The 23,525-nt window shown below is 48.6% G+C and overlaps 1 protein-coding gene across 5 annotated transcripts; it reads right to left on the reverse strand.

The window, feature by feature from the left end:
- Window positions 1-23,062, reverse strand: LOC146423008 (uncharacterized). Of its 5 annotated transcripts, XM_085045323.1 has the most exons (17): window positions 22,984-23,062; window positions 22,668-22,738; window positions 15,243-15,341; window positions 14,384-14,743; window positions 12,810-13,085; window positions 12,379-12,480; window positions 8,623-8,775; window positions 8,185-8,352; window positions 7,653-7,820; window positions 7,064-7,228; window positions 6,192-6,356; window positions 5,121-5,285; window positions 4,050-4,214; window positions 3,205-3,369; window positions 2,839-3,006; window positions 1,536-1,562; window positions 1-724 (listed from the first exon to the last, which is right to left on the reverse strand). In XM_085045323.1, exons 3-17 carry the CDS (start codon window positions 15,301-15,303, stop codon window positions 165-167), a joined length of 2,868 nt encoding a protein of 955 aa, XP_084901449.1. In that variant the 5' UTR covers window positions 15,304-15,341; window positions 22,668-22,738; window positions 22,984-23,062; the 3' UTR covers window positions 1-164. The 5 variants fall into 5 exon arrangements, with proteins under 5 accessions (XP_084901449.1, XP_084901448.1, XP_084901452.1 ...); XM_085045322.1 differs by lacking the exon at window positions 22,984-23,062 and having other exon boundaries at window positions 22,668-22,977; XM_085045324.1 differs by lacking the exons at window positions 1-724; window positions 1,536-1,562; window positions 22,984-23,062 and having other exon boundaries at window positions 2,945-3,006; window positions 3,133-3,369; window positions 22,668-22,977.
- Window positions 23,063-23,525: the final 463 nt, after the last annotated feature.

Consider the following 23,525-nt stretch of genomic DNA (forward strand, 5'->3'; position numbering starts at 1 on the left):
TTTCCCTCAAAAAACATTTTATTCTGATGTGTAATGTAAAAAGCTGACCACTATGAGAGATTTGCCCTCTCCTTCAATACTTTTGTTGAGAAGATACAAATTAGGCAGCAGCCTGATTACAATGTGATTTGATCACAATATTGATTTTTGAAATGCAGAGTAAACTACTCATCATCATCAGAAAACTGCCCTATTACCAGAGGCTCAGTGTCAGGCTCGGCAGCAGCAAGGCCTGTGGAGAAGAAGGGAATGAATTTCCCTTCCTGGCTGCTGCCATCAGCAACGCTAAAAGTGTACAAAGCTTCTGCCTTAAAGACATCGTAAAAAGACACCTGCTTGGCTGGGATGTTCAAGAAGATCCCAATCTTTGACAAATAGCCAGTCACAGTCAGACAGGTCCAAGGATTTGTGTAGGCCCAATAATCTTGCCCATCTGCACATGCTATAACCCAGAAGCCATTCTCAGGGGAGAGAGTTAATGTCCCTTTGCGAGTCACAGATTCCCGGGCAACACCCAAGGCCCAGTTTTCTCTTGGCCCAACATTTACTTCCCAATAGTGTTTCCCAGATGTGTATCCTTCCTCTGCCAACACAAACAGATGGGAATCAAATCTCTTCTCATTGCTGAACAAGAATCTGATGACACCAGTATCTCTCACTCTCCTCCCATCTGCATAGATTTCCAATCTGGGATGAGCCGTGTCAGCGTCCAGGGTGACATTCCCTGCAATGATCAGGTCAGGCCTTGAGGAACAGAAAATACAATGCCTGCTATTCTGAGCCTTTCCCTTCTGTGCCCTCAGCCCCCTCTCATTTGTCCTTCCCTCCCTCCACACTCAGCTGCACTCTTGCCTCAGGGCACCTCGAGCTTCTCCCTCCCCTCCTGCCATGTCCCTTCCTTGGGCTGCTGCCAGAGGGAGTGGCAGCCTGCAGGCACCAAATGCCAGGCACTCCTCCAGTGCTGCTGGGACTGCAGCAGGCAGCTGCAAGGAGGAGGCTGTGGGGCTCAACCCCCTCTCCCTCCAACTCTGCATTGGAGGCCTGAGGAAAAGGACCAGGGGTGGATTAGAGTGGAAGAGTGATCTGCACTGCCACAAGGATAAGGGAATATTTCTTGCCTCAGCTTTCCATGCTCATTAGGAAATTGAATGAACCCCTGGCAGGGTTCAAGCAAGGTGCAGTGACATGAAATGAGGGCCTCTAGCTCAGCTCAGACTGAAAGGAGAAGGAGCTGCTCTTCCCATGGACCAGGATCAGCTCCAGACACTTTTCCTGTGAGGCCCAAGAGGCCAAAGCAGCAGTGGGAGCTGGGGCTGCAGTGGCCAGTGCAAGCCAGCTGTGCATACTCCCCACAGCTGAGAGGACTCCTAACAAGCACAGGCAGGGCTGTGGGCATCACATTACAGCAAAAAAGTCATCCAACCACCCTTCCTTGAGTGTGTTCTCCAAACAGCTCTCTGAGGGGGTTGGGTGTGTTTTCCAGAGCTGCCCTCAGGCTCTTAAGTACTCACTTCCTTATTCTCACCTATTCTTACCTTTGTAGGACCTTAGTTCTTGAAGGTCTGTGGAAAAGGAGAAAAGCAGGAAGTAAGTAGATTTGTCAAGGCTTGCTCTGGCAATAAAAAAAAAATTGGCCAACTCTCTCCCCTCAGTGACAATGAGGCCATTCTCACTCTGACATTATGGTCAGACAAAAGGCTCTTAGTGTTGCTGGGGCACTGTCAGCCCAATCAAACAGAATTGCATTGAGAAAATCTCTTACATGACACCCAATTCTCTCCCTTCCGTGACACTGATGCCACCCTTACGTTTCCCTACTCCCTCACCACACACACACACACACTATTCTCTTAACCAGTTCTACTTTCATTTCATCAAAGACTCCCAGAGAAAACAGTTAATCAGGGTGTGTGATCATTTTATTTTCCAGACATGGGGGCACATGGCTCCAACTTGCTTCCTTTGAGGACCAAAGGGGACTAAAAGGTGCTGTGAGATTAGCTCAGCCTCTCATTCCTTTTCAGATGGGAAAGAGAGGCCAGAGGAATGGCCAGACCACAGACTGAAAAAGAGAAGGACTTTCACAGAGAAGGGGCTCTGGGAAACCAAAGGTGACTTTCCTGCACCAGTTACCCCTGGAGACACCTGTCAGGCTGATCAGGCACTCCTGGGCCAGGGGAAAGGGAGCAGGATTTGCCCAAGGCCTGAGCCACTATATTTCATCTGGGACTCTCACACTCCTGTGCTCCTTCCCTCCCTGAAGTGTCCAACTCCCACAGTTCAGGGGCACATGGGCTCTGGAAAGAGGTGAACAAAGACCCCCCCAGTTTCTGAGAACTGGTTTGGATGGCTTGACTGCTGGACAGCTGTGGAAAGAGTACAGGCCCTGTGAGCTTTCCTGGAGGCTTGGGAAAGGCCTGATGGATAGGATGGAGGGTTAGGATCATCCCACTCCATCTCTCCAAACAGCACCTGTGGGTTGTAGGAGATAACCCACAATCTTTGTTGAGAGGAAGAGAAGTGGGAAAGCAGGAGAGACAATAGCAGGGCATGCAGGTGGTGCCTGCATATTGTTACCACATATTGTGTCATAGAGAGCCCACACTACACATTCCCCTCAAAGACAAGGTAATGAAGAGGGACCTTGACCACCTGCAGTCACCTCCTCAGTGTTCAGGTGTCTCCATGGGTGGGGACACAAGAGCTATTTGCCAAGAAAATCTGTCCCTCTCCATCCCCTTTGAGGAGCTGTGGACAACAAGCTCACAGGACGATTTGGCTGTAGAGCAGCTTTTGACTTTAGAGAGATGAAGTTCTGCTTGAAAAGGCCTTGCTCACCTAATTTATTCTCCATGCTTGTTCTGAGGAGCTGAAGGTCATATTCCGTGGACCCCAGTGTGGTCTGCATAGATTTTCCCAGAGTTTGGATTTCTTTAGAGAGCTGCTGGAGGTCCTTCAGCTGCATGGATTCCAAGACCCTTTTGGTATTTTCCTCCACTGTCCTTCCTGTAAGAGAAGACTGGTGTCAGTGGGACAGTGGTTTTGCCTCACGTCAGGTGAGGTATGATACCACCAATGGCATGGGGCCTTCTTAGAAAGGACCAAGACGATGCAGAGAAGGAAAATAACTACCTCACAGGACGTTTGTAGAGCAGCTTCTGCCTCCAGAGAGGTGAATGTCTGCTGGGGAACCATCCTGCTCACCTAGTTCGTTCTTCATGTCTGCTATGGCGATCTGAAGGCCAAGCTGTGAGGACACCTGCATATTCTGGAAACCCCCCTTCAGAGTTTGAATTTCTTGGGAGAGCTGCAGAAGGTCCTGCTTCCACATGGATTCAATGATCCTTGTATTTTCCTCCACTGTCCTTCCTGTGAAGAAAGAACCATCTCACTGGGACACTCTCATTGCAGTCTTGAGGGGGAGACCAGCAACCTGCAATCACAATACCTAAAAGCTCTGATTTAAATTCACTCCCAGAGCATCTTTCCTTAGGTCCTTAGCATCTTTCATCTCAGTCCCTGTGGACCTTCGTAAAGGCTTGACCAAGGCCTGCTGGGCAGCACTGAGGGCAGCACTGACCCCCCTCCATCTGTCCAGACAGCATCTGAGGGCCCTGGGAAACAATGCTCTTTGTCTTGAGGAAGGTGTGGAGGAGCATCCCCCACCTGCCCCATGGGCAACACTGTGGTCTCAAGAACGTTCACTGGGCCTCAGCCTTAGTCAGTGACCACTGGGATGGACATGGGCCCTGTGCCTGGCCAGGGAAAGGTCTCTGGAGATTGGGCAGAGAGTGCTGCCAGTACCCTCACCTGCCCCTACCTCATGCACTGCCCCTGGAGATGTCCCTGAGCTGTGTACATGGGCATGGGGTGGGGCTTATCATGGTCACATTGACGTGGAGGTGTCTCAGTGTCACAGAGCACAACCAATCTGCCCTTCTCCAATCAATCTGAGGAGCTGTGGGGGATGTTCTTACAGGACAGTTTGCCTGTAGAGCAGGTTTTGCTTCTGGAGAGATGAAGGCCTGCTGGGGAATGGCCTAGCTTACCTAGATCATTCTCCAGACCTGCTCTGATCGTCTTAAGGTCGTGCTGGGTGGACACCTCCAAGTTCTGGAAAGCTCCCTGAAGAGTCTGCATTTCTTGGGAGAGCTGTAGAAGGTCCTGCTTCCACATGGATTCCATGGTCCTTGTATTTTCCCCCACTGTCCTTCCTGTGAAGAAAGAACCATCTCACTGGGACACTCTCATTGCTGTCTTGAGGGGGAGACCAGCAACCTGCAATCACAATGCCTAAAAGCTCTGATTTAAATTCACTCCCAGAGCATCTTTCCTTAGGTCCTTAGCATCTTTCCTTACAGTCCCTGTGGACCTTCGTAAAGGCTTGACCAAGGCCTGCTGGGCAGCACTGAGGGCAGCGCTGACCCCACTCCATCTCTCCGGAGAACACTTGGAGAAAAAACGGCCCTGGGAAACAATGCTCTTTGTCTTGAGGAAGGTGTGGAGGAGCATCTCCCACTTGCCCCTTGGGCCACATTGTGGTCTCAAGAACGTTCACTGGGCCTCAGCCTTGGTCAGTGACCCCTGGGATGGACATGGGCCCTGTGCCTGGCCAGGGGAAGGTCTCTGGGCACTGGGCAGAGAGTGCTGAGTGCTGCCAGTGCCCTGACCTGCTCCCACCTCATGCACTGCCCACGGAGATGCCCCTGAGCTGAGCAGGGGAGCATGGGGTGGGACCCATCCTGGGCACATACACACACGGTGGGCACAGCCTGACTCTGCCCTACATGGCAGCAGGAATGCAGCAGTAGGAGAAAGGGACAGAGACGGGGACAGGGGTTCAAGGGGAAACCTTAACAAGTATCAGACAGTGAGAGATCTCATAGTTTACACTCTCTTCAAGGACAAGGGAGAGAAGGGGGACCTTGGGCCCCTGCAGAGAACACTTTAGCATTGAGGTGTTCCAGTGGCATGGATGACAAATTTATTACCCATGTAAGGACTGTCCTTCCCCATCCCCTTTGAGGAGCTGTGGAGATTGTGCTTACAGGACAGTTTGCCTATAGAGCAGGTTTTGCTTCTGGAGAGATGAAGGCCTGCTGGGGAATTGTCTAGCTTACCTAGTTCATTCTCCAGATCTGCTCTGATCGTCTTAAGGTCGTGCTGGGTGGACACCTCTGAGTTCTGGAAAGCTCCCTGCAGAGTTTGAATTTCTTGGGAGAGCTGCAGAAGGTCCTGCTTCCACATGGATTCCATGGTCCTTGAATTTTCCTCCACTGTCCTTCCTGTGAAGAAAGAACCATCTCACTGGGACACTCTCATTGCAGTCTTGAGGGGGAGACCAGCAACCTGCAATCACAATGCCTAAAAGCTCTGATTTAAATTCACTCCCAGAGCATCTTTCCTTAGGTCCTTAGCATCTTTCCTTACAGTCCCTGTGGACCTTCGTAAAGGCTTGACCAAGGCCTGCTGGGCAGCACTGAGGGCAGCACTGACCCCACTCCATCTCTCCGGAGAACACTTGGAGAAAAAACGGCCCTGGGAAACAATGCTCTTTGTCTTGAGGAAGGTGTGGAGGAGCATCTCCCACTTGCCCCTTGGGCCACACTGTGGTCTCAGGAACGTTCACTGGGCCTCAGCCTTGGTCAGTGACCCCTGGGATGGACATGGGCCCTGTGCCTGGCCAGGGGAAGGTCTCTGGGCACTGGGCAGAGAGTGCTGAGTGCTGCCAGTGCCCTGACCTGCTCCCACCTCATGCACTGCCCACGGAGATGCCCCTGAGCTGAGCAGGGGAGCATGGGGTGGGACCCATCCTGGGCACATACACACACGGTGGGCACAGCCTGACTCCGCCCTACATGGCAGCAGGAATGCAGCAGTAGGAGAAAGGGACAGAGACGGGGACAGGGGTTCAAGGGGAAACCTTAACAAGTATCAGACAGTGAGAGATCTCATAGTTTACACTCTCTTCAAGGACAAGGGAGAGAAGGGGGACCTTGGGCCCCTGCAGAGAACACTTTAGCATTGAGGTGTTCCAGTGGCATGGATGACAAATTTATTACCCATGTAAGGACTGTCCTTCCCCATCCCCTTTGAGGAGCTGTGGAGATTGTGCTTACAGGACAGTTTGCCTATAGAGCAGGTTTTGCTTCTGGAGAGATGAAGGCCTGCTGGGGAATTGTCTAGCTTACCTAGTTCATTCTCCAGATCTGCTCTGATCGTCTTAAGGTCGTGCTGGGTGGACACCTCTGAGTTCTGGAAAGCTCCCTGCAAAGTTTGAATTTCTTGGGAGAGCTGCAGAAGGTCCTGCTTCCACATGGATTCCATGGTCCTTGTATTTTCCTCCACTGTCCTTCCTGTGAAGAAAGAACCATCTCACTGGGACACTCTCATTGCAGTCTTGAGGGGGAGACCAGCAACCTGCAATCACAATGCCTAAAAGCTCTGATTTAAATTCACTCCCAGAGCATCTTTCCTTAGGTCCTTAGCATCTTTCATCTCAGTCCCTGTGGACCTTCGTAAAGGCTTGACCAAGGCCTGCTGGGCAGCACTGAGAGCAGCCCTGACCCCACTCCATCTGTCCAGACAGCATCTGAGGGCCCTGGGAAACAATGCTCTTTGTCTTGAGGAAGGTGTGGAGGAGCATCTCCCACTTGCCCCTTGGGCCACACTGTGGTCTCAGGAACGTTCACTGGGCCTCAGCCTTAGTCAGTGACCCCTGGGATGGACATGGGCCCTGTGCCTGGCCAGGGGAAGGTCTCTGGGCATTGGGCAGAGAGTGCTAGGTGCTGCCAGTGCCCTGACCTACTCCCACCTCATGCACTACTATCCATGGAGATGCCCCTGAGCTGAGCAGGGGAGCATGGGGTGGGGCTCATCATGGACACTTCTACATGGAGGTGTTTCAGTGTCACGGAGCACAAAGATTTTTCCCCCATGTAAGGACTGTCCTTCTCCACCCACTTTGAGGAGCTGTGGAGAACGAGCTCACAGGACAGTTTGCCTGTAGAGCAGGTTTTGCTTCTGGAGAGATGAAGACCTGCTGAAGAACAGCCTAGCTTACCTAGATTGCTCTCCAGATCTGCTCTGATCATCTGAAGGTCACGCTGTGTGGATTCATGTGTGTTCTGGAATGTTTCCCTCAGAGTTTGAATTTGTTGGGAGGTTTCATGGAAGTCCTTCTCCAGCCTGGATTCTAAGGCGCTTTTATTTTCCTTCACTGTCCTTCCTGTGAAGAAACAACCATCTCACTGGGAAAAAGTAATGGTTTTCTTGAGGAAGAAATCATTTATCTGTGATGACAATGGCCAAAAGCTCTGATATAAAATCCTTGTCAAGGCATCTCTTAGGGCTCTGCCAGTCCCTGTAGGCCTTCCTAATGGCTTGACTAAGGCCTCCTGGGCAGCATGGAGGACAGGAATGATCCCACTCTATTTCTATCTCTCCAGGGAGCACCTGTGGGACCTGGGAGACAACACTGTCATGAGGATGGTGTGGTGCCACAGAGCACAAAAACTGTTCCTCATGTAAGGGCTGTCTTTCCCCATCCCCCTTGAGGAGCTGTGGAGGACAAGCTCACAGGACAATTTGCCTGTAGAGCAGCCTTTGCCTTCAGAGGTATGAAGGCCTGTTGGGGAAATGGTTCTGCTCACCTAGTTTGATCTCCAGGTCTGTTCTGATCATTTGAAGTTCACGCTGTGTGGAGACCTTCATGTTCTGGAAAGTTTGCTTCAGAGTTTGAATTTGTTGAGAAAGCTGCAGGAGGTCCTTCTGCCATATGGATGCTACATTCCCTGTGACATTTGCCTCCACTGTCCTTCCTGTGAAAAAAGACGTGTCACTGGGACAATGATGTTTTCTCCCTTGAAATGAGGTCTTGTCCCACTAATGGCACAAGGCTTCCCTCTTAAAAAGGACCAAGAAGATGCTGTACTTTCACTCCCTTCTAAGACAACAGAGACAAGAGGGACCTTGACGATCTCCAGTTGCCATCTCAGCAACTTTCTTAATCTTCTCTATTTCTGCAGTAAAGGTGTTCCACATGACTGAGACATAAGAGCTGCTCCCAAGGAAGTTCTGCCCATTCTGAGGAAAGGCAAAGGACTAAGTCACAGGTCAGTTTGCCTGTAGAGCCAGACTGACCCTCAGAGAGATGAAGGCCTGGTGGGGAATGGCCCTGCTCACCTAGTTCATCCCTCAGGTCTGTTCTGATCATATGAAGGTCACGCTGTGTGTACACCTGGGTGTTTTGAAAAGCTTTCTGCAGAGTTTGAACTTGTTGGGACACTTCATGGAGGTCCTGCTTCCACATGGATTCCAGGGTGTTTTTGGTATTTGCCTGTAATGTCCATCCTATAAAGAAAGAACAGTGTCATTGGGACACTCTGAGTACCTACTTGAGGGAGAGACCAGTGATCTGATTTAAATTCACTGCCAGGCAGTCTCTTCTTAGGGAGTGCCCTTTGAGTATTCTTGATCAAAAAAGCTATTCCCCACATAAGGGCTGTCCTTCTCCAATCTGCTTTGAGGAGCTGTGGAGGACGAGCACACAGGACAGTTTGCCCGTAGAACAGCTTTTGCCTCCAGAGACATGAAGGCCTGCTGGGGAATGGCCCTGCTCACCTAGTTCATTCTTCAGGTCTGCTCTGAGGAGCTGAAGATCATGCTGTGTGGACTCCTGCTCATTCTGGAAAGCTTCCTGCAGAGTCTGAATTTTTTGGTGGAGGTGCTGGTGGTCCTTCTGCCACATAGATTCCAGAGCATCCACTCTCCTTCCTGGGAAAAAAGACTGGTGTCACTGGGATAATGATTTTTCCTCCCCTGAGGTAAGGTCGTGTTCCACTAATGGCACAGGCCTTTTTTCTTAGAAAGGACCAAGAAGATGCTGTTCTTTCACTGCCTTCAAGGACAAGGGAGAGAAGAAGGACCTTGACCACCTCCAGCTGCCATCTCAGTATCAAAGGTGTTCCACTGGCTTGGGACAGAAGAGCTGCTCACAAGGAAGTTCTGCACAAGGCACTCACTCCAAGGCCTAACTCACAAGTCAGTTTGATTGTGGAGCAGTGTTTACTTCCAAAAAGATGAAGGCCTATGGGGAATGGCCCTGTTTATCTGTTTTTTCCCTTTTGCTTTCTTTTCTTATGCAGGCAGGGCACAAGAAATTCAGATTCAGTGCCCTCATGTCCTCCCTGTTTCTAATTTATACTCTCCAGACTTCTCTTTCCTCAGACAATCTTTTCTAATTCAGAGCCCTGGAAAAGAACTCAGCCCTTAAAAATAGAGGTGGGGAGTTCATGTACTGATGGATCTGTGGGTACCATTACTGATCTTTTCCTTGGCTTTCAAATCCTTTTCCACCAAGAGTCTGCTCTGGGAAGGAGCCCTGGCCTCTTTTCTGGACCTCCAGTCTTTCTCATGATTTGGAGACTTTTTTCTCTTACAGTTTTTAGCTGTTGAAAGGAGTCTCAGCACCACTGTGAGCCCTTCTAAACGTGGACTTGGAGCTGCTGTGCCTGGACATCTGCATGGGATGGGAAATATAACAAAGGACTTGCTGGAGGCCTTTGGAAGTGGGAATTTCTGGAGGGGTGACATTGTTTGAGCTCACTACACTAGACCTGCATCTTCTTGTTTGGCAGGGCGTTTTTTTCAAATATTGTGGGTATGTCCGGGCACTGAACTGCATGGAAAGGCTTCTCTTTGTGTGAGGAGAGGTCACATAGAACTTCCCCTTGGTCATCTCTTGATAGTCTGACAAGAGGATGAGTCTCATAGAAGTGCAGAATCACAGAATCAAACCATTGAACAATGGTTTGGGTTTTAAGAGACCTTATAGATCCTCTCTTTCCAACCTTCCACTAGACCACAATGCTCCAAGTCCTGTCCAACCTGGCCTTGAACCCTTCCAGGCATGAGGCATTCACAGCTTGTACAGCAACCTGTGCCAGGACCTCACCATCCTCACAGGGAAGATTTTCTTCCTATTATCTAATCTAAATCTACCCTCCTACAGCTTAAAATCCGTTGCACCTTGTCCTAACAATGTGTGCCCTTGTAAAAAGTCCCACTCCAGCCTTCTTGTAAGCCACCCTTAGCTACAGGAAGGGTGTCAGAGACTGGGTAAGTTTAGTGTATTGAGCCAATGCCTTTATGTGTGTCTGTCTGTGTGTCAATCAATCAATCAATCAATCACACAGCAGGAAGCTGTGCTGATCCAGCCTCTGATTGGCTGAGCAAACAGAAGTCCCACCCAGGAGGCAGACCTATAAAGCACCAAAGGTTTAAAACGGGTGACCATGAGGTTCCTAGCCATCAGACCCTGGTAGCTTTCCTGCAGTTGTGGCGTTAGCTATGCTGGGACTCTATGAGTTGGTAGCTCTAGCTGTGGTTTTCTATATCTGTTCTGTCTTTCTCTCTCTCTTTCTTCTCCTAATTCTCTTTTCATGAAAATTGGTGAGTAGCTTAACATCTTAAGGATTTTAAAGTTTCTAGGTTAAATGGGCTAAGTAAATGCTAAGTTAATGAAGTTAATACCAAATTAATGCTAAGTAATGCTATGGTAGTGGTTTCATGTTGAATTTGATGTTGTATTTAATCCTTATGCCAAAGTTTTCCTAGTCTTCTGTATTTTTGCAGTAAATTTTTGTGTGATTTTTCACCTCTTGAGAATATCTGGTGGGAATTTCTCCTTTGCACCAGCTAGGATAAAGGAACCTTGACTTTAACCCCTGGATTTAGGTATCCGGGGTGTAACAAAGGGTCTCTAAAATCTGCCTGGAACCTTCTCTGTTTCCATTGTTTGTCATAACTACCACAGACAATGAGTACAGACCATTCTAGGTACACCAGGTGGGAGCTCCTGATGCAGCAAAAGAACTGACAACACACAAGCCCTCCTGCCCCGGAAGACACCTAGGACAGATAGAACCCATCATAGACAAAATGAACTCAGCAGACATCTTGGTGGGACAGCTATTGACTATGGAGCTGATACCTGTGTATTTATATATATATATATATATATATATGTATATATATATATATGAATGTTTGTGTATATGTGTTGGAGGCTCTAGGATGTGGAAATGAGTAGATGATACAGATTAAGTGGCAGAAAATATCCTGGTTTGGGCTGGGACAGGTTAATTTTTGCAGTGACCGGAAAAGGGGTGTGACCAGGACCCTAATGTGATTTGTTACAAACTCGAATCATTGGCAGGGGCTGGGGAAAGTGGAAAGGGATGCTGTCCCTTCTGGGGAAAAGGAGTTCCTTCTGGTCAAGAAAAAAGGGCAGGGGGGAAGGCATCCTGTATTTGTTTGTTGTCGTGGGGTCCTTGGTGTGCATTTTGCATATGAATCACTCTCTCTTTTTATGCTTTTGTTATTAATACTGTTCTTGTTACTGTTTTTCTTCTTATCTCCTTGCAGTTTCCAGTAAATAGTTCTTATTTCAAACCATGATCTTTACCTTTTGTGCCTCCAGTTCTCAACTCCATCCCAGTTGCAGCAGGAAGGGAGAAGGAATAGGGGAATGAGAGAGTGGTGTGTGGTTTGGGAGAGTCTCAGTGGGGGCAGTGATTTGAGGAGTTCCATTCCTAAACCACAACACAGACACAAGCAGAGATGAGGCTGAATGCACAGAGCTCGAGAGAGGCAAGTGGTGTGAGGTCAGTACAGCTTTTGAGGGAGGGTCAGTCCTGCCTTGCCATGAGAAATGAAGTGATGGTTTGTGCCTTTGGCCATGACACTCTGCTACAGGTTCTCCAGGCTTGGCAGGGCCCTGATCCAGCTCCCATCCAGGAAGGAAAACCAAGTCCACAAAGGCACCTCAGCAAGGGCTGTGGTGCCCTTGGACACCACAGAGCTGGAACACCTGGCCATGGACTGGGGAAAGGCAACCTCTCCTCAGCCATGGCTGCAGAGGCAGAGATCTCTGGAGAGGCCCTTGCCAAGGTGGGAGGCACCACTGACACTCCTGGGAAAAAAGGTCCAGCTCTGGTGAATGAACTCCACTAGAGGCCTGGGGGAGGATGAGACCAATGGAGGGAGAGAAAGAAATCCTTCTAATTCACCCCAGGAAAAGTCCCCCAATCCCATCCTCCTCCCTCCTCTTGCCTGTCAATACCATGGTCCACCCAAGCTCTCAGCTGCATGTGGAGGCATCTCCCTTCTGCCTCTGGATGGCAGATGGTAAACTTCTACCTGCAGGAGAATGCAACATTTGAGCTGAGTGGAAGCTAATGCATCTGTGAGCCAGAAGCAGACTCTACATGGTATCTCATCCTATTTGTCAGAGAGTAGTCTTACAAGAGGCTGAGAAATGACATCCTGCAGCCTCACTTCTAAGAATTTGAGGTCCTGTGAACCAAGTGCCCTTACCTCGAAGTACCAGAACAGCACCAGCAGCCAATGTGAAAAATAATAAAGGGAGTTGTACCCAGGAGGCAGAGAGCCACTGAGATGCACCTGGGAAAAAAGCACCTTTGGGAAAAAAAAATAGCTCAGTGTCATCTGGCAATATTCAGTCTTACCCCCACACTTAAGCACCCACCCAACAACATTCTGTGGAGATGAATGGAGAAATAGTCACAGTCCCTGCAGGGGTGGGCAGAGCCTGCCTTCCCTAGGGATGTGCATAGCATGAGGGGTAAGAGGGACCCTGCTCATTTCTTACTGCAACCTGTCCTGCCTGCAGTGCCCCCAGCAACTCTGGGGTGGGTCTGTCACCTTCCCTGGCACAGGAAAGGGCCTCACAGGACCCCTGAAACAATGAGCCTCCAGCAAAGATTTCTGGGGACAATGGGACTCACCTGAGAGACTCACAGTAGTTTTCTTCTCCGCCTGCACCAGGGGGTTCAGGATTTTACAGGTGACTTTTCCCATTTGCTCTCTATTAACTGTGACTCGACTCCACACACTGAAGAATTTCTCACTGTCCTGGTGACTTTCAGTGTCTGCAGACAGACCCTGCCCATCCTCAGTGACCCATTGGACAGTAGGTTCGGGGAACCATCCATGTGATCTGCAGCCAAGCTCCAGCCCTCGCCCTTGGGGGCCCAGAATTTCAATGAACACTTCACCAGTACCTTAAAGGCAAGAGAGTTTGTTAGTGGGAGAAGTTTCCATGAAAGCAGCTCTTCCTTGGATTCACAGCTCTTGTTTAACCCAGAGTTTCCTGCCAGTTCCTGTCAGTCCTTCACACAATCTTTCCAATGGTCTTTCTGTCATTCCACACTCCATCAGCCATAAATGCCAGATCTCCTTTGGCTGAGAAAGAGCTATGGTGTGGGATGGGTTTGCTTCTCAGCTCGCCACTATTTCATGGATCAGGCAGGAAGAAGGTGTGTATCCCTCTTTTGGAATGACTCTAGGAGACCCATCCTCATTTGAGGATTGGCAAAGCAGGACACAACACACTAAAGCCTGGTCAGCTTTTTCCCTGGCACCTCGCCAGTCCATGCTGGCACTACAGGTGGACACAGATGGTCACTGACAGGGTCTGCACCAATACTTCACCTGTGTGATGAGGTGGGATGCACCACACACATTTCGGAGTGACTCCTGGTCAAAGCTGGATTTCATAGGAATTTTTCCTGTGCAGTCATAGAAAATGGGCACTATCTGGAAGCTTTTTCTCTCTCCTATCTCAAAAGCATCTCTAATCCCCTTTGGATGAGGTGATTTAGATTCGATGTTAGGAAGAAATTCTTGACTACGAGTGAGGTGCTGGCACAGTTTGCCCAGAGAAGCTGTGGCTGTCCCGTCCCTTGAAGTGCTCAAGGCCAGGTTGGACAGTGCTTGGAACAGCCTGGTCTAGGGGAAGGTGTTCCTGCCCATGGCTGGGAAGTTCAAAGGAGAAATTCTTTAAGGTCAACCAACCTTCCAACTCCTAGCATTGCACGATTCTAAGATCTCCTGATTCTGTCATTCTATGCTCTTTTGGATCATTGAGTTCAAGCTGATCATCTCCACTTGACATTATCAATACCTGCACACAAATGGTGCTGACTGTCCAGCTGGGAGGAACTGGCAGCCCAGAACATCTCCTTAGCCCAGCTGAGAAGTCACAACAGGGAGGTTCCCCATTCCCATCAGTCCCACAGCCAGGGATGCTGAGCACTTGGATATCTCCTCAGGTAGGCTCACAACTCCCCAGCAGGGATTATTGAAGCTCACCAGCCCCACATGGGTCAGATCAGGGCTCAGGCTGGGCATGGAGTTTGCAGAATATCTTGACAGGCGGCCCATGGGCTCCTGGGAGTGGAGAGGTGACATGTTGGGTCATATGAGGGGGCACCAGTTGGGGGACAGTGACCTTTCAGAGAGCTCTTTTCCCTCTCTAGGAGCTTCCCCCCTTCCCCACCCAGCCCAGAAAGTTTCCAACCTGCAATGATGAGCTTGGTGGCTGTATCAGCACTCCAGTCCTTGGATATCACAGTACAAAGGTACAGTCCTTCATCTGCTGGTTGGACATTCTTCAGTGTCAGGGATACATTCCCAGTGGAAAATCCATCTCCTGGCACTGATGTTCGTCCATAGTATTTCTGACTTGGTTCTCCCCCCAGCTGCCTGTATGTGTAGATGTCCTCTGTGTGTCCATCTGAGATTTTCCTCCACTGCACTTCATGGGTGAGCAATGGTTTTGTGGAAGAGATGGTGCAAGGAAGGATTGTATCCTGGCTGACAATTCCAAGTACATTCTCAGGAGAGGTGAGCTCAAAATTGTCTGTGCGTGAGCATCTGGCTGAAATCAATCAGAAAATGTACAGGTGTGAAGGAAACAAGTCTAGGAGCAACAGTGGGGAACAACTGAAATTGAGGGAGGGAGGGAGAAATTAGAGGGAGAAATTAGAGGGAGAAAACATGATGATACAAGTTATACAGGATGGGATGATTTTGGGGAAAAGTTAAAAATGAAAAGCATAAAAGCATGTGCAGAGCCATTTCATGTAGCTTCTCAGCCAGCCTTGCTCCTTTGCAGCCCTGTGCCACCAGCAGTGGGGCAGCTGTGCCAATGCCAACTGCCAGGGCAAGCGGAGAAATGCTCCTGGTGCTGGGGCAGGGCTGGACAGGCCAGCTGCAATGGGCTGGATTCCCCAAGAGCAGAGGGACAGGGCAGCTCTGCCTCTTGTGCAGTTCAGATCAGGGCTGCCCAGGAGACCATGACCCTCAGCTCCAGCACTTCTGATCTTCTGCAGACTGGAATCCCCAGAAAGGAGCAGAACAGCTCCTGGAAGTGTTACCTGAGAGAGGGATGGCTGTAAGTAGTGCCAGAGCCAACAGGAGCGATCTCCTCTGCCCCATCCCTGCAGTCCCAGGGATGGGATAATCCTGCAGGTGACCTGGAAGAGACACAGCAGGGAAGTGAGCAAAGAATTGAAATCCTGTCCCAAACCCCTCTGATCTCTCTCACCTGGCACTTGCCACCAGCTGCAACTTCTGAAGGTGACAAGTGCTCTAACAGTTGAGTTCAGAAATCAGGAAAACTCATGCCTTTCTTAATTACTGTTGCAGCTTCTGAGAATTTCAGTCTAACATGCTCCCAGGAAGCTGCGACAGGGGATGCAAGAGAAAATTCAACCCAGTTCCCACTTGCTGCTGTGGGATTTAATGGACACCTTAACACACCAGCTTAAATCTTTGCTTTGGAATCACAGAATATTTAGGCTGGAAGAGATCTCTGAGATCACAGAGTCCAACTTTAGATTAAAGACCACTTTGCCAACTAAACCATGGCACTTAGTAGCACATTGAATCTTTTCATGAACATTTCAAAGATGTAGAATCCACCACCTCCCTGGATAGTCTGTTCCAATGCCTGACCACCCTTTCCGTGAAGAAATTCTTCCTGACATCCAACCCAAATCTCCCCAGCACAACTTAAGACTTGAACTTCCTCTTGTCCTTTTGCTAGTTTTCTGGGAGAAGAGACAAACTCCCACCATGCTAAAATTTCTTTTCAGGTAGTCAAAGAGAGTGGTGATAAGGTCACCCCTTCTCCAGGTGTGTTGAGTTTGTGTGGGCAGTTTTTGGTAGCGAGGGGAGTTACAGGAGTGCCTTCTGTGAGAAGCTTCCAGAAGCTTCCCCCATGTCCAACAGAACCAACATCAGCCGGCTCCAGGACAGATCCACTGCAGGCTAAGGCCGAGCTCAGCACAGATTTTGATGATGCCTCTGTAATAATGTATTTAAGAAGGAAAAGAAAGTTATTGTGCAGAGGTAATTGAGGCCAGAGAAGAGGGGGATGAGAATATGTGAGAAGAACAGCTCTGCAGACACCCAGGTCAGTGCAAAAAGATGGGCAGGAGGTGCTCCAGCCACCCCACCGGAGCAGGGATTCCCGAGATTCCATGGGGAAGCCCATGGTGAGGCAGCTGTGCCCCTGCAGCCTGTGGAGGGCACAGGGTGCAGAGATCCACCTGCAATCCTTGGAGGACCCCCACACCTGGAGCAGGTGGATGCCCAAGAGGTGCTGTGACCCCATGGGAAGCCTGTGCTGGAGCAGGGTCCTGGCAGGGGCCTGCAGACCCATGGAAAGAGGAGCCCATGCTGCATCAGGTTTCCTGATAGGACTTGTGACCCTGTGGGCAACCCATGCTGGAGCAGACTGTACCTGAAGAACTGACCCCACAAAAGTGACCCACATTGCAACAGTTCATGGAGAACTGTTGCCTATGGGAAGGACACACCCTGAAGAAGTCTGTGGAAAAGTGTCTGCCATGGGAGGGACCCCAAAGTGGAGCAGAGGAAGGATTCTGACTCCTTTCCCTGAGCAGAGTCAGGAAACAGGTGTGATGATTTCACCATAACTTCCATTCCCCCATCTCCCTGTGCCACTCTGGGGAGGAGATAGAGCTGGGAAGGAAGAAAGGGTGGGGGGAAGGCATTCATTTTATTGCTCATCGTCCTGCCCTGCTTTTTTTTAGTAATAAATTCTATTAATATCCCCTAGTCTGTTTTGCCCTTGACAATATTTGGCAAGTGCTCTCTCCTGGTCCTTAACTCATGAATCTTTCACTATATTTTCTTTCCCCTGTCTAGCTGAGAAGGGTAGGGATAGAGCAGCTTTGGTGAGTACCTGGCATCCAGCCAAGGTCAATCCACTACACCAGGTTAAACAACCCCAACTCCCTCAGCCACTCCTCATCAGACATGTGCTCCAGACCTTTCACCAGATTCATTGCCCTTTTCTCTGGACTCACTCCAGCACCTCAATGTCCTTGCTAAATTGATTGCCTAGAACTTGACACAACACTCAAGGTGTGGCCTCACTGTGTGGAGTACAGTGGGACAATCTCTGTCCTAGTCCTGCTGCCACACTGTTTCTTATACCAACCAGGATGACACTGGTCTTCTTGCTTACCTGGGCATATGCTGGGTCATGTTCAGACACTCTTGACCAGCAATCCTATTTCCTTATCTGCTTGGCCACTTTCCACTCTGGCCCCAGCCTGTAGTGCTGCAGGGAGTTGTTGTGGCCAAATTGTAGGACCCAGCTCTTATTATTGTTGAACCTCATGCTGTTGGTCTTGGCCATTGATCCAGCCTGGCTAAATCCCTCTCCAGAGCCTTCCCACCCTCCAGCAGATCAATGGTCCCACCCACCCAGCTTGGTGTCACCCACAAATTTATGGAGGGTACATTCAATCTCCTCATCTTGATCATCAATAAAGATATTAAACAGGACTGATCCCTGGGGAAACCACTGGTGACCAGACAACAACTGGATGCAGCACCATTCCCACCTTTCTCTGGGCCCACCCTCCAGTCAGCTCTTAACCCAGTGAAGTGCACCTGTCTAAGCTGTGGGCTGCAGCTTCTCCAGGAAATGCTGTGAAAGACTGTGTTAAAGGCTTTAATTAAGTCCAGGCAGACATAGCCACAGCCTTTCCTCATGAACCAGATGGGTCACCTCGTCATGAAAGGAGATCAGGTTTTTCAACCAGGATCTGGCCTTTCTAAGCCCAGGCTGGCTGGCCCTGATTCCCTGGTTGTCTTGTATGTGCCATGTTATGATTATCTGCTCCATAACTTTGCTGGGCACCAAGGTCAGCCTGACAGGCTTGGAGTTCCCCAGAACCACCTTTTGGCCTTTCTTGAGGATGGGGTCCCATTGGCACCTCCAGTCCTCTGGGACCTCCCCAGAGAGCCAGGACTGATGATAAATGATGCAGGCTCTTCCACCAGCTCTCTCATCACCTTTGAGTGAATCCCATATGATCACATAGATTTGTGGGAGACAAAGTGGCTCAATAGGTCACTCACTATTTCCCCCTGGGTTACAGGGAGTCCATTCTGCTCCCAATTCCTGTCTAACAGCTCAGGTTTGTGCTGAGGATAAGAGGTCTTACTGTTAAAGAATGAGGCAAAGAAGGCATTAGTAACCTCAATCTTTTCTTCATTGTTGGTGATATTTCCCCCACATCCAATAAAGAATGGAGATTTTCCTTGGTCCTCCTTTTTTGTTGATATATTTATAAAAACATTTTTTATTATGTTTTAAAAGCAATGGCCGGATTGAGTTCTGACTGAGCTTTTGCCTTTCTAATTTTCTGTCCACATGACCTACATCCTTGTATTCTTCCTGAGTTGTCTGGCCCTTTTTCACTACCTTTTTTATCTTGACTTCTTGCAAAAGCTCCCCATTCAGCCAGGCCTGACTCCTTCCCCACCATCTCATCTGTCAGCACATAGGGACAGGTTGCTCCTGCACCTTCAAGATTTCTTCCTTAAAATATGTCCAGCCTTTCTGGAAGGCTAGGTTGCAGGAGTCTCTCTGTCCATGCTCTGAAATGGAAGGAAAAGGTGGAATAAACCGTTTATCCCCTCCCATACCTACCTTTGAAGGAAGGTTAATCCATGGCTCTTTCTATCCCAAAGTTACCACTCTCTGGAAACAATTAGGCTGCAGAGAGACAGTGCATCAACTCCAGAACAAACATGAAATCATTTAGGGAGCTGCACCAGGGCTGGTTTTGCTGCACTACACTAAAGATCCTGCCCTTCTCCATCTCTGGCTCTCCCAGTGCATTTTCACATTTCCTGTGTGTGCCTGACCTCAGTCCCCATAGCAACACTTTTGGTGTGATATTTTTATTAGTTTATTCATGTTCAGCTTTCTGTGTTTAATGAGCAGTAAGGAAGGTGGGGCATCCTGATGACTTCTAAGCAGGAGTCAATCACCCTGCACTGCAGTGTCTACTTCCCAGAGAAGATGACCTACAGGCCTCACAGCTATGTCTGATGTGACTAAATTGGATGCTGTTAGAACAGGCATGGTGGTGGATCAAGGCAGAGGGATCAAGAGGAGTGACAGGGCAGCTGTTCAATTCACATGGTTCACAATTTCACAAATTCTCCTTCTTCTCTTCCTAAGGAGAGACGGGGACTCCCAGAGATATTTCTTCAAATTCCTCATAGACCACTAAGATGAGGACTCATGTCCACTCTGATCACTATAGCACAGGCTCTTAGCTGGTTGCTCTGAGCTCTGTTTATGGTAAATGGAGGCAAATGAGCACTGTGAGTTCTCTGTTCTGGCCTCAGCTGGGATAGAGGGGTTTTTTTGCTAAGTAGCTGGTCCAGGGCTATGTTTTGGATTCAGGATGAGAACAGTGTTGATAAGGTCATTGCTCCATTGTGCTCATCCCAGGTCAAGGATTTTTCAACATCTCTTGCTCTGGCAGCAAGCAGGTGCATGAGAAGTGAGGAGGAAGTACAGCCAGGACAGCTGACCCAAACTGGCCAGAGGAATATTCCAGACCATTGAACATCATGTCATTTATGCAAACTCTGGGAAGTTGGCCAGAAGGGGGCTGATCAGTGCTCAAGCACAGGCTAGGATTCAGTCAGTGGGTGGCAAGCAACTGCATTGGGCATCATTTGGGTTTTATTCCTCTCTCTCTCTTTCTCTCTTTTTCTTCCTCTCTTTCTCCCTTTCTCTCTCTCCCTTTCTTTCTCTCCCTCTCTCCTTTTCAACACAATTCTTCTTTTTATTATTGCCATTGTTTGCTTTATTTTGTTTCAAGCTGTTCTTATCTCAGCCAACAAGGTTTTGTTTTCCAAGGGGCTGTAGGGCACCAGGGAGCGAGTGAGCAGCTGTGTGGTACTTAGTGGTCATCTGGTGTTAAATACACCATCAAGTCTCATATCATTCATGAAGCCAAAGGTCTTGGGGCAAGATGCCCACAGCCTCAGTTCCACCAACTACATGTCCATAAACTACACAGACAGCTCAGGACATTAAATATGAAACTGGCACAAAATTTTAGAAACTGTCATGTCAAATTCTGCTCTTTCTACTGCACAGACATTTTTGTGGGTTTGGACATGCACTAAGTTCATGCTTTGCAGAAAATTATCACATGAGGCCACATGGAAGTTTGTTGGAGGCATTAGTTTGGAGATTTAATATGGGAAAGAGTTTTATATTGATTAGAGATATGGGGGCTGGTCCTTAGTCACTTAAAAAGAGGTCTAAGGGGCTCTTTTGGATATTATTAGGGTTGCAATACTAAACCAGGCATTTCAGGAAGGGCAGATATGACAGAGGACTTGTAGAAACCTGTTCACCTCTGGATCAGCAGAGGTGAAGGCTTAGAAATGGAAAATGTCGCAAGACAAGAATGTCTGACCCAGGAACTCCAGCCAGAACATGCTGAGATCTTACGCACTTTGTTTAGCAACACTGAAACTTCTTCTGACAAATGGATCTTTTTATATCCAACTTTTACGAAATTTTCCTATCATCCAAGGAAGGCCCAAAAGAAACCTCAGTGTCTAACAAATCATCAGGTGTTTTGGAGGATAAAACCACATTCCCAAACAAGTTGAATGCTTTTCCAAAGAAGACGTAGAATCACAGAATCAGCTAGGTTGAGATCATTGAGTCCAACCAATGACCCAACACTACCTTGTCAACAAGATCATGGCACCAAGTGCCACATCCAGTCTTTTCTTAAACACCTCCAGGGACGGTGACTCCACCACCTCCCTGGGCAGCCCATTCCAATGCCCAGTCACCCTTTCTGAGAAGAACTTTATCCCAATGTCCAACATAAACCTCTCCTGTTGTAGCTTAAGACTGTGTCCTCTTGTCTTACTGATAGTTGTCTTACTGATGGAGAAGAGATTGACCATCACCTGACTACAAGTAGTTGTAGAGTGTGACAAGCCTTTTCTGTGCTGTGTTGAGTTCCCAGCAGCTACCTGACAGGTTAAAGTCTCCTACAAGAACAAGGGCTGGTGATCTTGAAACATCCTCCAGCTGCTTATAGAAAAATACATCCGCCTCTTCATCCTGGTTGACTCTCACCAGGATGTCAGCCTTGCTGGCCTTCACTCTGATTCTTACCCACACCACTTGACCCTATCATTATTGACCACAAGTTCTGTAATGTCAAGAGACTCCCTACTATACAGAGCCATCCCTCCACCTCTTCTCTCCCTTCTGAAGAGCACATAGCCACCCACTGCAGCACTCCAGTCATGCAAGTCATCCCACCACATTTCCATGATGGTGACTACATCATATATTTCCTACTGTACAGTGGCTTCCAGCTCCCCTTTTTTTGTTATCCATGCTGCATACATTCGTGTACATGCACTTCAGCTGGCCTGCTGATTTCCCCGACTCTGGCTTACCACCCTTAGGCTCATCTCTGGAGAGCCTGGCTTCATCCCCTTACCCCTTCAAACCTAGTTTAAAGTCCTCTCAAACAGCCCTGCCATGAGCATAGCCCTGCCATGCGAACACAGGTCTAAAAAACTCAACACAACAAGAAACAAACAAACAAAGGCAGAGTTTCTCAAAGCCTCATGTTTAGCCGTGCTAAACAGACATACCAGGACACAGTGTAACTAAGGGCAAGAATCAGCGTTACATCAGAAGGGGAGAAAATGGAGCAAGGTTGATATTGATCTTTGAGATCTGCAAAGATCACTGAACACTGTGGAATTACAAGATGAATTAGTAAATGGGTAAACAAAGACAATGCCATGATGACCTGAGGTTTGCTGCTTATGAATCAGCAACCTCAATCACTCAAGATACTAATTGGGAAATTTTAAGCTTATTAACATTTCTGTATGAGCAACTGACCCCTGGGTGCTCTGGGAGTTATTGTCATCCCCAGCTACCATAAAATCAAGGCAGTTTCACACTGTTGCAGCTTCCAAAAGGAAAGAGTTCCAAGTCGCCATTCTTGGAACCAGCCTTGTTTACTGAGAAGGAAGTTTCTGCATTACCATCAGCCCTACTTTTCCTCAAGGCCCTGCCCCAAGTGGGTACCCTGGGTCCAACAGTCCTTTCCAGAGGGGGAATTCCACCCTTCTCTCCTGCTCTGCAGCCTCCCCTTGGACAGCAGCAGAACTATCCTTAGGAAACAAACATCAGACCAAGATGGCCAGCCCATACCTCAGCTTTTCCCCCTCATGACCGTTCCCTGACACTTATAGTTCCCCTCTGAGCTCCTCTGGGAACAGCTGTGCTGATAATGCCCCCAGTTCTTGCCACATTTGCCTGAGAAGACCTAGGGGCTGAGAAGAACTTGCTGGTCCCTGTGTGCACAGCTGGGATGAAGGGAAGAGAGTGGGTCCTGTGCAGCCAGACAGCAGCACAACATTCACCACTTGTTCAGGAGAGAAAGAAATAACAGAGACCTGCTTACCTGCCTTAGTCAGCAAAGATGAGCACTGATATTGGTACAGGTATTTTTCCTCTTGCCAGAGAAACTTCCGCCTGGAGAAGGGAAGGAGTATGAACAGAAGAATCAGATCCTGAAGTTTGAATGTGGTGTTTCTCTGCCTAAAAATCACTTTGTTGCCTGAAGGTCAAGTCTCATCTGCAATATGAGGGCTCTGTGCTGGTGATGTAGGCAATTCAGTGCAAATGGAGCTTCGATATCAATGAGAGGTTTAAGATAAGCAGAGATCCTGCTCAATGCCCACAGTGCACCCTGGTTTAGAATTGGAGCTGGATTTTACCTGTTGTCAGGTAAGAATGATCTCCACCCCTTCAGTCTATGAATGAAATGTGAACTTTGATCAGCTGCTTAAGGGATTAACTTCGAAGAAATGAAAGTGAAACGAAGAATGAAACAGTAAAGATTAACTTGGGGTGTGACTGTCTGAAGATCAAGGATCACTTTTCTGTAAGACTGATGTTTTTGTTGACAGGTTACCTAGGGAATGAGAGTGGAGTTTCCCTGGGACTTCACTGTCACCCTTTAGACAAATCAGCTTGAAATGGGAGCAATTCTGTTGGATTCCCACTCAGCTTGCCCTTTTGTGTCACTTTTTACAGCTGTTTCTTCCTTCAAAGGCTGTGCCAGAAGTATTTCTCATTGCCCTAGACATTGTTTGCTATTGGGGAAGTCCTCTCTAACTAATTTATATCCTATGATGAGTCACCTGCCTCATGATAGAAAGGCACTGGGTGAAGATTTCCTGGGTTATAGCGAGGCTTTTGATAGTGACCCTGACATCAGCCTTCTGGACAAGGTGCCTGGCTGTGAGACGAGCTAGTA

The sequence above is a fragment of the Lichenostomus cassidix genome, unplaced genomic scaffold, assembly GCF_008360975.1.
Source record: "Lichenostomus cassidix isolate B80296 unplaced genomic scaffold, HeHo_3.0 HiC_scaffold_38, whole genome shotgun sequence".
Taxonomy (NCBI): Eukaryota; Metazoa; Chordata; class Aves; order Passeriformes; family Meliphagidae; genus Lichenostomus; species Lichenostomus cassidix.